The following is a 16,147-nucleotide window of genomic DNA, read 5'->3' as shown; positions in this document are numbered from 1 at the left end:
AAGCTAGATATGCTCACTACTACATTTATAAAGAACAGTTTACCTTAGTGAGTTTCTCTATCTGTTTCTCCAGATCCAAAGTATTCACACTCGCAGAAACTTCTTCCTGCAATACAAACCCAATGAACAGATCAGAACAAACAGGGCCACAGTCAATCACCTGCTGGTTTATTATTACATACAAATGCAGTAGGGCATTATTTAATAATGATTTAGGTGAATGTTTTCCCTCCCCGTCACCATTGTGGAGTTTCACACTTGTGAAATTGTCACACGTTTATAGTGTTCATTACAGCACCCTGAACCTAATGAGTAAGGAGGCCATACTTTCATTTTGAAGGGCAAAATAACAGATGTGATCTATCGCTACATCACGTCTAAAATTTTGCCCTTTAAAATGAAAGCATGCCCTCCTGACTGATTAGGTGCAGGGTGCTGTAATGAACACTATTTATGTCACTCCTAATGCGATGTTTTATTTAAAAAACTTGCAGCCACATCTAATGGGTCATCTCCACTTATCAATATGCTCCAAGGTCCTGCAATTTCAGTACTGAATGCTACAAACTAACAGTGAGATTAGGAAGATGCAATCACACAGGTACTTGCATAATCAAGCAACCAGTTTTTAAGACATCCACCTAAACCAAATGCAAAGAGTGCCCAGGAAGCAGGTAAATAGCTCACTAATAGGACATCAACTAAAAATGTATTTTCTAAGAACAAAAAGTAATACATAAGGGGGAGTTTGTATAAAACGGAGTGGTTAATATGTGCGCTAAGGTTCTGCCCTTGTTTTATAACTTACCGTTTCCTCTGCAGAGGGTTTCAGCGAAACAGGCTCATCCCCAAGCAGAGCTTCATTCTCATCAGGGACACGTATACTGCGCCTCCTCCTGCTTTCCTCTGTGCTGCTAACCGGTGAGTCCTGTCTGCCCATTTTCTTCCCTAATGCAAACTTCAATCTGTGGGAAGATTCGGATGGTAGCATGTATGTTACTAATGAGAATTTGGTTTCAGTTTTAGGTCTCTATTGTACAAGTGTATTAATTTGTAGTAGGAATGAAAAATATATAGTATACAATCTATCAAGCTTTGTAAGACAGATATAAAAGGTACAAGAAAGAAAATAAGATTTTAATACCTACCGGTAAATACTTTCTCGTAGTCCATAAGGGATATTGGGGAAATCCAGTGTGATGGGGTATAGACGGGGTCCAAAGGAGCCAGTGCACTTTAAATTTCTTCAACTGGGTGTACTGGCTCCTTCCCTCTATGCCCCCTCCCACAGGCAGTTATAGGTAAAAACGTGCCCAAAGGAGAAAGGACATATATGAGAGAAGGAAATATGATAACAAAGAGTGGTGAGATTTACAAACCAGCACACCACTAACATACAACAACCAGCAACGGCTGGGAACAACAACTGCAACAGCTAACAACATAACAATAACCTGAAGAAAAGTCAACGCACTGAGGCAGGCGCCCAATATCCCTTCTGGACTACGAGAAAAGGATCTACCAGTAGGTATTAAAATACTATTTTCTCTAGCATCCATAAGGGATATTGGGGAAATCTAGTACGATGGGGACATACCAAAGCTTCCAGAACGGGCGGGAACGTATGGAGACTGCTGCAGCACCACCTGCCCAAACTGAGTATCCTCTTGGGCCAGGGTATCAAACTTGTAGAACTTCGCAAAGGTGTTCTTCCCAGACTGGGTAGCAGCTCGACAAAGTTGTAAGGCCAAGACTACGCGGGCATCCGCCCAGGAAGAACCCACTGATCTCGTAGAGTGCGCCTTCAGAGACTTAGGAACAGGTAAGGCTGCCGACACATAGGCCTGTTGAATAGTAAGCCTAATCCAACAAGCAATGGATTGCTTTGGAGCAGGACAACCCTTTTTCTGCGCATTATAGAGCACGAACAAAGAGTCCGTCTTTCTGATCCGAGCCGTTCTCTTGACATAAATGTTCAAGGCTCGAACAGCATCCAATGCACCAGAAACAGGTTTAAGAAAAACCCCTTGCCGCTTGATTTTAAAAATCGTTGGGGGGAGGGAAATTACTGTCGAACCCCAGCTTGTAGCCCTGAGAAACAAGATCTGACCCAGGTATCCTGGCAGGAAGTCACCAGACGCGGCTGAAGTGACGCAGTCGAGCTCCCACCTCTAGATCCCCTAGGGGTGGGTGGGCATCGTCATGCTGAAGCCTTAGTGGAAGAAAAACCGGTGGACTGTTCCTGAGAACTGGTGCTTGCAGGTTTTCTCGACTTTCCTCTGGTGCCTCCAGTCGCATTGGAGGCACCTCTGGTCTTAGATCGAAATCTGTGAGACCGAAAAGGACTGGACAGACGGGCCCGGATAGGAGCGCCTTGCCGGTGGGGCCCCAGAGGGGAGAAACGTGTATTTCCCCGCCGTAACTTTGGAAATCCAAATCAACCCCAAAAAGCCATTCCTCAGAAAAGGGGAGGGATTCCACACTACGTTTGGATTCTGAGTCTGCAATCCACTGACGCAACCACAAGGCCCTGCGCGCCGACACTGCCATGGCAGAAGTCCGATCATTAATGTTCCCCATCTCCTTGAGTGAATCACAGAGGAAAATGATCACTGACCCTTACATAACTTGTCCTGAATGTGTTTTAGGAGGGTCACCATAGTAACTAAGGGCATATCTACCGAGAGGCCCCCCTGAATTTGAGTGGCCCAGGAATGAATGGCATGGGTCATCCAGCAACCCGCAATGACCGGTCTTTGTGATATACCAGCTGCTGTGTATATAGACTTTAGGGTAGTTTCTATCTTCCTATCCCCAGGTTCCTTCATGGTAAAGGAGGCAACACCGCATTCTTAGACAGGCGAGAGACTGATACATCCACCCCAGGGGGTTCCTCTCAAAATTTTCTACCTTAAGGAGCAAATGGGAACGTGAGCAAAAACTTTTTGGACACTTGGAATTTTTTGTCTGGATTTTTCCAGGCTTGTTTGAATAGGTCATCTAACTATGTAGTGTCAAGGAAAGTGACATTAGGCTTGTTTTGTACAAAGAAAAACGACTGCTGTGACGCAGCGTACTCTAGAGGGAGCTTTAACACGTCCCTTATAGCCAGAATTAGGGGTTCAATACCCTGAGCAGAATCAGGATCCCCACTAAGAGGATCCAAGTCATCCCCATCCTCCTGTATAGCCTCATCTGTATCAGAGAGTAGAGCAGGTAACCCACGCTTCTGTGGACCTGCATAAGAGAGAGTGGAGGCTGTACATCTGCCCTAGCAGCTAAATCTGCAACAGCTTGTTGTAGTAGCGGAGTCTTCTGCACATTAGCAGTGAGCTGGGATGACATATCAGACATCATAGTTTTAAGAGACCCTAACCTGTGGGGCTCTGGACCCTCTCCACCAGCCCCTTCACTGATTTGTGAAGATTGACTGCATTGTTCACATGAAACAGAATCAGTAGATAATGGAGATAATCTGGTGTGACATACACTGCACAGTTTGTGTTTACCCATGTTTCACAGTTAGCACAAAAATAAGATTTTACTCACCGGTAAATCTATTTCTCGTAGTCCGTAGTGGATGCTGGGAACTCCGTAAGGACCATGGGGAATAGACGGGCTCCGCAGGAGACTGGGCACTCTAAAAGAAAGATTAGGTACTATCTGGTGTCCACTGGCTCCTCCCTCTATGCCCCTCCTCCAGACCTCAGTTAGGATACTGTGCCCGGAAGAGCTGACACAATAAGGAAGGATTTTTAATCCCGGGTAAGACTCATACCAGCCACACCAATCACACCGTATAACTCGTGATACTATACCCAGTTAACAGTATGAAATAAAACTGAGCCTCTCAACAGATGGCTCAACAATAACCCTTTAGTTAGGCAATAACTATATACAAGTATTGCAGACAATCCGCACTTGGGATGGGCGCCCAGCATCCACTACGGACTACGAGAAATAGATTTACCGGTGAGTAAAATCTTATTTTCTCTGACGTCCTAGTGGATGCTGGGAACTCCGTAAGGACCATGGGGATTATACCAAAGCTCCCAAACGGGCGGGAGAGTGCGGATGACTCTGCAGCACCGAATGAGAGAACTCAAGGTCCTCCTCAGCCAGGGTATCAAATTTGTAGAATTTAGCAAACGTGTTTGCCCCTGACCAAGTTGCAGCTCGGCAAAGTTGTAAAGCCGAGACCCCTCGGGCAGCCGCCCAAGATGAGCCCACTTTCCTCGTGGAATGGGCTGTTACTGATTTAGGATGCGGCAATCCAGCCGCAGAATGCACCAGCTGAATTGTGTTACAAATTCAGCGAGCAATAGTCTGCTTAGAAGCAGGAGCACCTATTTTATTGGGTGCCTACAGGATAAAAAACGAGTCAGTTTTCCTGACTCCAGCCGTCCTGGAAATATACATTTTTAAGGCCCTGACTACGTCCAGTAACTTGGAATCTTCCAAGTCCCTAGTAGCCGCAGGCACTACAATAGGTTGGTTCAAGTGAAAAGCTGATACCACCTTAGGGAGAAACTGGGGACGAGTCCTCAATTCTGCCCTATCCATATGGAAAATCAGATAAGGGCTTTTACATGACAAAGCCGCCAATTCTGACACACGCCTGGCCGAAGCCAAGGCCAATAACATGACCACTTTCCACGTGAGATATTTCAAATCCACAGTTTTAAGTGGCTCAAACCAATGTGATTTTAAGAAACTCAACACCACGTTGAGATCCCAAGGTGCCACAGAAGGCACAAAAAAGGGGCTGAATATGTAGCACTCCCTTTACAAATGTCTGAACTCCAGGCAGTGAAGCCAGTTCTTTCTGGAAGAAAATCGACAGAGCCGAAATCTGGACCTTAATGGAACCCAAATTTAGGCCCATAGTCACTCCTGACTGTAGGAAGTGCAGAAAACGACCCAGCTGAAATTCCTCTGTTGGGGCCTTCCTGGCCTCACACCACGCAACATATTTTCGCCAAATACGGTGATAATGGTTTGCGGTTACTTCTTTCCTGGCTTTTATCAGCGTAGGAATGACTTCCTCCGGAATGCCCTTTTGCTTTAGGATCCGGAATTCAACCGCCATGCCGTCCAACGCAGCCGCGGTAAGTCTTGGAACAGACAGGCCCCCTGCTGTAGCAGATCCTGTCTGAGCGGTAGAGGCCATGGGTCCTCTGATATTATTTCTTGAAGTTCTGGGTACCAAGCTCTTCTTGGCCCATCCGGAACCACGAGTATCGTTCTTACTCCTCGTTTTCTTATTATTCTCAGTACCTTTGGTATGAGAGGCAGAGGAGGGAATACATAAACCGACTGGTACACCCACGGTGTCACTAGAGCGTCCACAGCTATTGCCTGAGGGTCCCTTGACCTGGCGCAATATCTAGTTTTTTGTTTAGGCGGGACGCCATCATGTCCACCTGTGGCCTTTCCCAACGGTTTACCAACAGTTGGAAGACTTCTGGATGAAGTCCCCACTCTCCCGGGTGTCGGTCGTGTCTGCTGAGGAAGTCTGCTTCCCAGTTGTCCACTCCCGGAATGAACACTGCTGACAGTGCTAAGACGTGATTTTCCGCCCATCGGAGAATCCTTGTGGCTTCTGCCATCGCCATGCTGCTTCTTGTGCCGCCCTGTCGGTTTACATGGGCGACTGCTGTGATGTTGTCTGATTGGATCAGTACCGGCTGGTTTTGAAGCAGAGGCCTTGCCAGACTTAGGGCATTGTAAATGGCCCTCAGTTCCAGAATATTTATGTGTAGGGACGACTCCTGACTTGACCAAAGTCCTTGGAAATTTCTTCCCTGTGTGACTGCCCCCAGCCTCGAAGGCTAGCATCCGTGGTTACCAGGACCCAGTCCTGTATGCCGAATCTGCGGCCCTCTTGAAGATGAGCACTCTGCAGCCACCACAGTAGAGATACCCTGGTCCTTGGAGACAGGGTTATCAGCCGATGCATCTGAAGATGCGATTCCGACCACTTGTCCAAGAGGTCCCACTGAAAAGTTCTTGCATGGAACCTGCCGAATGGAATTTTGCTTCGTAAGAAGCTACCATTTTTCCCAGGACTCGTGTGCAGTGATGCACCGATACCTGTTTTGGTTTCAGGAGGTCTCTGACTAGAGATGACAGCTCCTTGGCTTTCTCCTGCGGGAGAAACACTTTTTTCTGTTCTGTGTCCAGAACCATCCCCAGGAACAGCAGGCGTGTGGTAGGAACCAGCTGTGACTTTGGAATGTATAGAATCCATCCGTGCTGTTGTAGCACTTCCCGAGATAGTGCTACTCCGACCAACAACTGCTCCATGGACCTCGCCTTTATAAGGAGATCGTCCAAGTACGGGATAATTAAAAACTCCCTTTTTTCGAAGGAGTATCATCATTTCTGCCATTACCTTGGTAAAGACCCTCGGTGCCGTGGACAGTCCAAACGGCAGTGTTTGGAATTGGTAATGGCAATCCTGTACCACAAATCTGAGGTACTCCTGGTGAGGATGGTAAATGGGGACATGTAGGTAAGCATCCTTGATGTCCAGGGATACCATGTAATCCCCCTCCTCCAGGCTTGCAATAACCGCCCTGAGCGATTCCATCTTGAACTTGAATTTTTTTTTTTGTATGTGTTCAAGGATTTCACATTTAAAATGGGTCTCACCGAACCGTCCGGTTTCGGTACCACAAACAGTGTGGAATAGTAACCCCGTCCTTGTTGAAGTAGGGGCACCTTGACTATCACCTGCTGGGAATACAGCTTGTGAATTGCCTCTAGCACAGCCTCCCTGCCTGAGGGAGTTGTCGGTAAGGCAGATTTGAGGAAAACGGCAGGGGGGAGACGCCTCGAATTCCAGCCTGTACCCCTGAGATACTACTTGAAGGATCCAGGGATCCACCTGTGAGCGAGCCCACTGATCGCTGAAATTTTTGAGGCGGCCCCCCACCGTACCTGGCTACGCCTGTGGAGCCCCCACGTCATGCGGTGGACTCAGAGGAAGCGGGGGAAGAATTTTGATTCTGGGAACTGGCTGACTGGTGCAGCTTTTTCCCTCTTCCCTCGTCTCTGTGCAGAAAGGAAGCGCCTTTGACCTGCTTGCTTTTCTGAAGCCGAAAGGACTGTACCTGATAATACAGTGCTTTCTTAGGCTGTGAGGAAACCTGAGGTAAAAAATTTTCTTCCCAGCTGTTGCTGTGGATACGAGGTCCCAGAGACCATCCCCAAACAATTCCTCACCCTTATAAGGCTCTATGTGCCTTTTAAAGTCAGCATCACCTGTCCAGTGTCGGGTCTCTAATACCCTCCTGACAGAATGGACATTGCATTAATTCTGGATGCCAGCCGGCAAAATATCCCTCTGTGCATCCCTCATATATAAGACGACGACTTATGTTCGCAAAATAGTATCCCTGTTTGACAGGGTTACAGACCACGCTGCAACAGCACTATCTGCAGGTCTCAGTCTAGTACCCGAGTGTGTAAATACAGACTTCAGGGGGCGTGGCTTGGCCGAGCATGGAGTAGGAAGCTAGGAGTTAGAGCTCCGTATATCCTGCCTTTTATATCCTGCTTTCCCCGCTAGTGGCTACCAATAACCCGGCTCAGACGTTGTGGCTTTTGACCCTGCTCACATTGAGGGGTCTGTGGGACGGTGTTTCTGCTCTGGGAAGCCGCTGGACGCATCGCGGCCTACACCGCTCGGCATCACTCCTTCCGCCCGGCGCCATCTTGGGAATCAGCGGCGGAGTCCGGAGCCGCGCTGGGACGGGGCTCCCTCCACTCGCACCATCTGCTGTTTTCGGCTGAACCGGAGATCGCTGTGTGCCCCTGTCTCCTTTCACCTTGCGTTTGGCGGACTGCAGGCCCCTCTGTGGCGGTGATAGCTGCTGGCGGTGCGGGGGTACATCTGCCTACACGGGCCGTCTCTCCTCACATCCCCTGCCTTTCTGCGCTGCTGATCGGAGCCTCCCAGCCTGCATTACTCTGCCTGCAGGGCTGCCTTGATACCTACAACTACCCTGCTCTACCCACATTGCTGGGTGACGTTTCCATATCTACACTACTCTCTGAGGGGGTCCACTCAAAAGCCTGCTGTTGATTATACTGCCTGACTGCTGACATTACAGATTTCCTTTCCCCTGCCTGGGTTTATTCAACTGCGTGAGACTCTGGAGTCCTGGGGATTTTACAACCTGTGGTGAGCACGTACTGTTTATTCTATATCATTGAATCTGCCCGTCTCCCCATCATGGTGCGTGGGGGCAGTGCTGCTGCTGCTACCGCTGCTGCTAAACTTGAAAAATATGCTAGAGGCTCTCAATCCTCCTCCCAACCCACCAGGGCTGCTGCTCCCCCATCCCCCTCTTCCCCTTCGGAATCACCACCTCGGGAAGACGACACGTCTCAGTCGACGCAGCAAATTCTCTTAGCCATATCCACATCCGAGCACAGAGTCATGGGTAAAATTGGCCAAGTACAGGTGGATATTACTTTAATCAGGCATGACATGCAAAAGATTCGTGAACGGGTGGGGGAGGCGGAACACCGTATCTCCGACCTAGAAGACGTCACCAATCCTCTCAAAGACACAGTTTCCAGCCTCACAACTCAGATGTCGGCAGTTAAGGCGAAGCTCTCCGATATTGAAGGAAGACTGCGTCGTAATAACGTTCGCTTTGTGGGCCTCCCGGAGAGAGTGGAGGGCTCCTCCCCAGAATCCTTCCTTGAAACATGGCTTCTCCGTCTATTTCAACGCGATGACTTTGGTCCTCAGTTCTCTGTGGAGAGGGCCCATCGATTGCCTGCCAGGGCTCCTCCCCCGGGCGCACCTGCACGCACTTTCATAGCCCGTTTTCTACATTACAGGGACCGGGATGCAGTCCTACGGCTGGCCCGTACACAGGGTCCTTTGAAATTTGACAACCATGATATTGCTGTCTACCCAGATTTTGCCGTGGAAGTCCAGAAGTCGCGTACGCAGTTCCTACAGGTCAAGAGAAAGCTTCGTGATCATCAAATTCAATATGCCATGTTATTTCCGGCACGGTTGAGGGTGGTGTATGATGGCTCCACACACTTCTTCAATACCCCTCAAGAGGCGGAGGCCTGGCTTGAGCGCAGACCCAGGCCCCCTATTTAGGGACTGGTTCTCCCTCAGAGGACGCATTGACTGCTGGGTTCTGTACTCCTTCTAGTCCTATAGCGGGAATGATCTTTATTTCTAGGAGCTGAATGCTAGGATATAGCCTTTTTGTAGAGGCATTAGTTGTCTCTACTCCCTAGGGTTGTTATAGGTTCTCAGCCTTAGTTCAGTTAACGGTTTTTTGGGGATCCAGGCGTGTCTAGTTTGGGATGGATATGCAGGGAGGGGGGGGTTTGGGTTGTTCTGGGTTTGTTCTTTTTTTTGTACATGTATTGTCTTATGTGTCACTGTGCTATTTTTTTTTCTCGAACTGTAATGTGTCCATGATTTCGTTTATGTATGCCTTCTGCTCTCCGTATGCTCCGCCTGTGTGCTGGCGGGGGGTCGTAGTGATCCCTTTGCTTCTCTCCCCTCTATGTTATGGGTTCCTCTCTTTTGCGCGCGTTGCTTGCCTTGGATTTTCTTCTTCCCCTCCCTCTCCGCATTTGCCCCTTGCCCTTTTTCTCCTCCTGTCCTTTCTCTTTTGTATCTATGGCTGCAGGGGTTGATGGGCTCCGCATACTCGGCTGGAATGTGAGGGGCCTGAATGACCGCATTAAGCGGGTGCTGGTTTTGTCTCAGGTGAGAAAATATAGGGCAGATATCATATGCCTTTCCGAAACGCATCTAGTTGGTACTAAAACCTTGGCTCTCAGGAAGCCCTGGGTGGGTCTCTCCTATCACTCCACCTTCTCTGCTAACTCCAGGGGGGTTTCAGCTTTGGTGCGGAAGTCGGTTAATTTCCACTTGGTTCATAGCCAAATTGACCAATATGGCAGATATGTATTTCTTAGGGCCTATGTTAACCGTACACTTTTACACATACTTGCTGTCTACGTCCCTCCCCCCTACAATGAGGTACTCAGGCAGGCGATGTCGTTTCTTGCTACTTCTCCCTCGGCTCCGGTCCTTTGCATCGGTGACTTCAATAATGTTTTGGATAAAGTCTTAGATAGATGGACTGAGCTTCCCCCTTCCCTACCCTCTGCCTCCCCGTCCCCCACTCCGTTCGCAAGGTTGATTTCCGAGCTTGGACTCCTGGATATTTGGAGGTTGAGACACCCTAATCAACTCCAATACTCCTGCCACTCGGCCAGCTTTCACTCGTTTTCGAGAATAGACTTGGCCCTCGTCTCCCCTGATCTCACTGCTAGAATACTGGATGCCCAGTACCTTCAGAGAGGAATCTCGGATCACTCACCTGTGCTGGTGGTCCTGGATTCTGTTCCTCCCCGTGGGGCTAAGCTCTGGAAGTTGAATCCCTTCTGGTTGACCTTGCTAACTGACCACGAGGCCTTGCTTAACGAATGGAGTGATTTTGGGGTTCATAATGCGTCCTGTTCTGATCCACTGGTTAAACATGACGCATTTAAAGCTTCACTAAGGGGCTCCTTCATACGACAAATAGCTAATGTCAAGAAATCTAGTAGAGAAGAGGAGATGCGCCTGGAGCTTGCCTGTTCCCAATCCGAATCTACTTACCTCACTACTAGGACCCTTGATGATCGGGCAAGTTGGGATTTGGCCAGGAAAGCCTGGTCTGACCACTTGCTTGATAAATCAAAGCGCAAATTACTTTTCTCCCAGCACGCCCTGTATTCACAATCGGACACGGGGGGTAGTTACTTGGCATTTCTGGCTAGGGGAGAGAGAACGGGGGGTTCCATTCAGCAGATCTGTGATACTCAGGGCGAAATGGTATATGCCACTCCTGAAATAGCCCAGGTCTTCCAGTCCTTTTATTCCTCGCTATATGCCTCTAGAGTCGCCTATACCCCCACTCAACTACAGCAATATCTTTCAGACATTACCCTGCCACAACTATCTCAACAATCTGTAGATATTTTGGATGCTAATATTACCCCAGAGGAAGTTGAGGCTGCTATTGCCTCCTTCCCTAACAAAAAGGCCCCGGGTAGCGACGGTATACCGGTTGAAGTTTATAAACAATATCGTGCATACTTTGTCCCCTATCTTTTGACTCTCTTTAATACATTGCTGGAGGGCGCTCGTCTACCTCCCTCTATGTCTGAAGCTATTATCGTGGTGATCCTTAAACCGGGTAAAGACCCTACGGCCCCGGAATCCTACCGCCCGATCTCATTGCTACCTACTGATGTCAAAATTTTGGCCAAAATTCTGGCACTTAGACTCAATAGTGTTATCACTTCGATCATACATGATGATCAGACAGGATTTATGCCAGGCAAGTCCACCCTCCAAAAATTGAGGCGACTGTTCTGTCACCTGCAGATGGGGGACCGCCCCGAGTCGGAGGCTGTGGTAGTTTCCTTGGATGCTGCCAAGGCCTTCGACTCTGTGGAGTGGGTGTATTTGTGGGAAGTACTTAGACGGTTTGCTTTTGGCCCCAAATTCATACGCTGGGTACAATTACTCTATTCCTCCCCCGTGGCTCGGATATCTGTCAATGGCTATGTGACCTCCCCGTTTGCCTTGTCCCGTGGTACCAGACAGGGCTGCCCACTCTCCCCTGCCCTTTTTGCCCTGGCTGTAGAGCCATTGGCATGTTTCATCAGAGCGTCCCCTGATGTTAGGGGCATCACCATTGACGGACATGAGGATGTCATTGCATTATATGCCGATGACATGCTCTTGTTCCTCAGAGACCCTGATGCTTCCCTGACCTCCCTTCTGGGTATTGTTGATACATTTGGTCTCTACTCCGGCCTGACTATCAACTGGAATAAGTCTAATGTCTTTCCCATCTCTGGTATTCTTCCTGACCCGTTGCCAGATGTGTCCTCCTTGACCTGGACCCTTCGCTTTCAGTATCTTGGTGTCTGGATCACTCCTAATGTTAAGTCTTTTGTACACCAAAACATTGACCAGGTCACGATGGATCTGAAGCGACGGGTTCATGTATGGAAGAAGCTTCCCCTTACTGTCACGGGTCGCATTAACCTTATTAAGATGGTGATGCAACCGAAGTATCTTTATTTATTGCAGCACTCTCCTACTTATATCCCCAAGAAAATATTCACTAATATTGATAGTGTACTTTCCTCCTTTGTTTGGGGCGACAAAACGCCTAGGGTTGCCCTGAGAGCTCTGGTTAAGGCTAAATCGGATGGAGGCTTGGGCTTTCCCAATCTCCGGGCTTATTATATAGCTGCTCAGCTTGCACACCTGTCTAATTGGATTCTCAACAGGGATAGTCTCACATTTGAGAGATTCTTTGCCGAGTGTGTGGGGTCTCATTTCTCCCCTCTCCAGTTTCTTCTTTCTGCCTCTTCTACTGCTGGTCTTCCTCCTTTGCTACGACAATCGCTACTTGTGTGGCGTCAGGCTCACTCCTATTACTCATGGCAGGGCACAGACTCTGACACGCCACTCTGGTTCAATCCAAGATATAGGGAGTTGTTGCAACTCTCACAGGACAACATATGGATTGGGGCAGGCCTTACCACAGTCTTGCAACTATTTGATAACGGTGTTCTCAAGTCTTTCGCACAACTGAAGGAGGAGCTTGAAATATCCAATAGATCCTTTTATCGCTATCTACAGCTCCGCCACGCGGTGCAGGCACAGTTTGGGGCCTCACCCCCGCCCATTTCTGACTCCCCGATTAAAGATATGGTTAGGAATTTAGGTGCAAGACACCAAGTTTCCATTCTATATAGTAGTCTGAATGCACACATCTGTCCGAATATATTTGATCAACTTAAACTCAAATGGGAACAAGACATTGGCCCAATTGCAGATGACCAATGGCTACAGGTGTTGAGCTCACTTAAATACTCCACTCAGTGTATCAAATATCAGCAGGTTTATTTTTATGTTCTGCATAGGACATACAGAACTCCAGTTTCTATGTATAAAGCAGGCCTACGGCCTGATAGTACCTGCCCCAGATGTGGTGCCCCTGAATCTACTTTTTGGCACCTATTATGGCTGTGCCCCACTGTGTATGCCTTTTGGGCAGCAGTTTGGGCGGACGTTCTGCTCACTGAACCTACGCTCCCCCCCCTCTCTCCTACTATATGTATGTTTGCGCTAGACTTAGAGGAATCCTACTGCCCTGCACTATACAAATATGTTCTTTGCCTGACTACCTTAGCTAAGGTGATTATAGCGCGTAACTGGTTTGCTACCTCTTCCCCCAGTGTGTACAACTGGCGAGCCCTAGTAAATGAGGTGTCAGGACACGAGAGGTTTACACATAGATCTAGAGGGACCCTACCCCATTACTTTAGCAAGTGGGATAGGTGGAATACCTCCCGTCTGGCTACAACTGGAGCAATATTCTCTGACTGATTGAGGCTTCGTATTTGAATTTACAATGTTGCCGTGACGCTTATTCCATGTGACACTGTGACACAGATGGTATTAATTACTGTATTTTTTCTGCAATGTGTGTTTTTTTTTTTTTTTTTCTTTTTTCTTTCTCTTCTCTTTTTTTCTCCCTCTGTTTTGATTGTTGTTCTGGTTTTGTTCTGCATTTAATGTTGTTGTTTTTTTTTTTTTTACCTTGTCCCTGTGCAAAACTCTAATAAAAAATTACACAAGTAAAAAAAAAAAAAAATACAGACTTCAGGATAGCCTCCTGCTTTTTATCAGCAGGTACCTTCAAAGTGGCCGTATCCTAAGACGGCAGTGCCACCTTTTTTGACAAACGTGTGAGCGCCTTATCCACCCTAGGGGAAATCTCCCAGCGTAACTTATCCTCTGGCGGGAAAAGGTACGCCATCAGTAACTTTTTAGAAATTACCAGTTTCTTATCGGGGGAACCCACGCTTTTTCACACTTCATTCACTCATTTGATGGGGGAACAAAACACTGCCTGCTTTTTCTCCCCAAACATAAAACCCTTTTTTAGTGGTACTTGGGTTAATGTCAGAAATGTGTAACACATTTTTTATTGCCGGAATCATGTAACGGATGTTCCTAGTGGATTGTGTATATGTCTCAACCTCGTCGACACTGGAGTCAGACTCCGTGTCGACATCTGTGTCTGCCATCTGAGGGAGCGGGCGTTTTTGAGCCCCTGATGGCCTTTGAGACGCCTGGGCAGGCGCGGGCTGAGAAGCCGGCTGTCCCATAGCTGTTACGTCATCCAGCCTTTTATGTAAGGAGTTGACACTGTCGGTTAATACCTTCCACCTATCTATCCACTCTGGTGTCGGCCCACAGGGGGCGACATCCCATTTATCGGCATCTGCTCCGCCTCCACATAAGCCTCCTCATCAAACATGTCGACACAGCCGTACCGACACACCGCACACACACAGGGAATGCTCTGACTGAGGACAGGACCCCACACAGCCCTTTGGGGAGACAGAGAGAGAGTATGCCAGCACACACCAGAGCGCTATATAATGTAGGGATAAACACTATCACTGAGTGAATTTTCCCCAATAGCTGCTTGCATAAACAATATTGCGCCTAAATTTAGTGCCCCCCCTCTCTTTTTAACCCTTTGAGCCTGAAAACTACAGGGGAGAGCCTGGGGAGCTGTCTTCCAGCTACACTGTGAAGAGAAAATGGCGCCAGTGTGCCGAGGGAGATAGCTCCGCCCCTTTTTCGCGGACTTTTCTTCCGCTTTTTTATGGATTCTGGCAGGGGTAATTATCACATATATAGCCTCTGGGGCTATATATTGTGATTATTTTGCCAGCCAAGGTGTTTTTATTGCTGCTCAGGGCGCCCCCCCCCAGCGCCCTGCACCCTCAGTGACCGGAGTGTGAAGTGTGTATGAGGAGCAATGGCGCACAAGCTGCAGTGCTGTGCGCTACCTTGGTGAAGACTGAAGTCTTCTGCCGCCGATTTTCCGGACCATCTTCATGCTTCTGGCTCTGTAATGGGGGACGGCGGCGCGGCTCCGGGAACGAACACCAAGGACGGGTCCTGCGGTCGATCCCTCTGGAGCTAATGGTGTCCAGTAGCCTAAGAAGCCCAAGCTAGCTGCAAGCAGGTAGGTTCGCTTCTTCTCCCCTTAGTCCCTCGTTGCAGTGAGCCTGTTGCCAGCAGGTCTCACTGTAAAATAAAAAACCTAACATATACTTTCTTTCTAGGAGCTCAGGAGAGCCCCTAGTGTGCATCCAGCTCGGCCGGGTACAGAAATCTAACTGAGGTCTGGAGGAGGGGCATAGAGGGAGGAGCCAGTGCACACCAGATAGTACCTAATCTTTCTTTTAGAGTGCCCAGTCTCCTGCGGAGCCCGTCTATTCCCCATGGTCCTTACGGAGTTCCCAGCATCCACTAGGACGTCAGAGAAAACATACAGACAGACAGTGATACTGCAAGTCTGCCCTACTGAATATGAGAGGAGAGAGAGAGAGAGAGAGAGAGAGAGAGAGAGAGAGAGAGAGAGAGAGGACACCAGCACACCCTGAGCTGCACAGCCCCAGTGAGGCTGTCAGCTCCCTATAATACTGTAAACACTAACAGTTTCTATCCTAAATAGGATGTATATAGTGTACACAAGCGTATCTCCCCCTTTGCTACACCCTGTACCAGATATCCAGCATGGCTGAGGATCAGAAAGCACTGTGTGTGCTGTCTGTGGCTGCAGTAAGCAGAGGAAGGCGATAAAACGCCTCAGGTCCCGCTCGGAGTTAGCTCCGCCCCGTCCAATGGCGCCAGAGATACCTAATATTATTGTACTGGCAAAGTCTCAGTTTTAGCTCAAAACCTCACAACAAGTGTTAGTCAAGCGTTTGTGCCAGTTTCCACACGGGGGATCTTAGCGGGACCCCCTTCCCCCGGGAGGGTCCCGTACACCGCACCCATGGGTCAGCTGCACTTTGAACCGGAAGACCCCCTCCCTAGCGGGGCCACCGGTTTGTACTTGCCACCGATGTCACCTTCAGGCAGCGTTAGGGTCGTGCGGCGTGCTGCAGCAGCCAAGGCGCAACAACCATCCTGCAGTACGGTGGTCCTGCAGCGGGGAAGCGGCTCTGCACCTTGTAAGGCCGGTGACCCCCCCCCCCCCCCATAACTCCCACGGTGCAAGTA

General features: G+C 48.8%; 1 protein-coding gene across 6 annotated transcripts in view; it reads right to left on the bottom strand.

The window, feature by feature from the left end:
• Nucleotides 1-16,147, bottom strand: part of BAZ2A (bromodomain adjacent to zinc finger domain 2A) — a 441,771-nt gene that overhangs the window by 134,101 nt on the left and 291,523 nt on the right. For all 6 annotated transcript variants that reach the window (XR_010211400.1, XM_063952546.1, XM_063952545.1 and 3 more), the window contains exons 17-18: nucleotides 809-965; nucleotides 44-106 (exon numbers count right to left, since the gene is read on the bottom strand). Coding sequence is in view for 5 of the 6 variants with exons in the window: in XM_063952546.1 (XP_063808616.1) it covers nucleotides 44-106; nucleotides 809-965 (220 nt within the window). In the remaining variant the exon portion in view is untranslated. The remainder of the gene's footprint in view (nucleotides 1-43; nucleotides 107-808; nucleotides 966-16,147) is intronic.

The sequence above is a fragment of the Pseudophryne corroboree genome, chromosome 2, assembly GCF_028390025.1.
Source record: "Pseudophryne corroboree isolate aPseCor3 chromosome 2, aPseCor3.hap2, whole genome shotgun sequence".
NCBI classification, from domain to species: domain Eukaryota; kingdom Metazoa; phylum Chordata; class Amphibia; order Anura; family Myobatrachidae; genus Pseudophryne; species Pseudophryne corroboree.
Note: the sequence above shows the minus strand (reverse complement) of the source record. Positions and strands in the feature narration are given on the sequence as shown.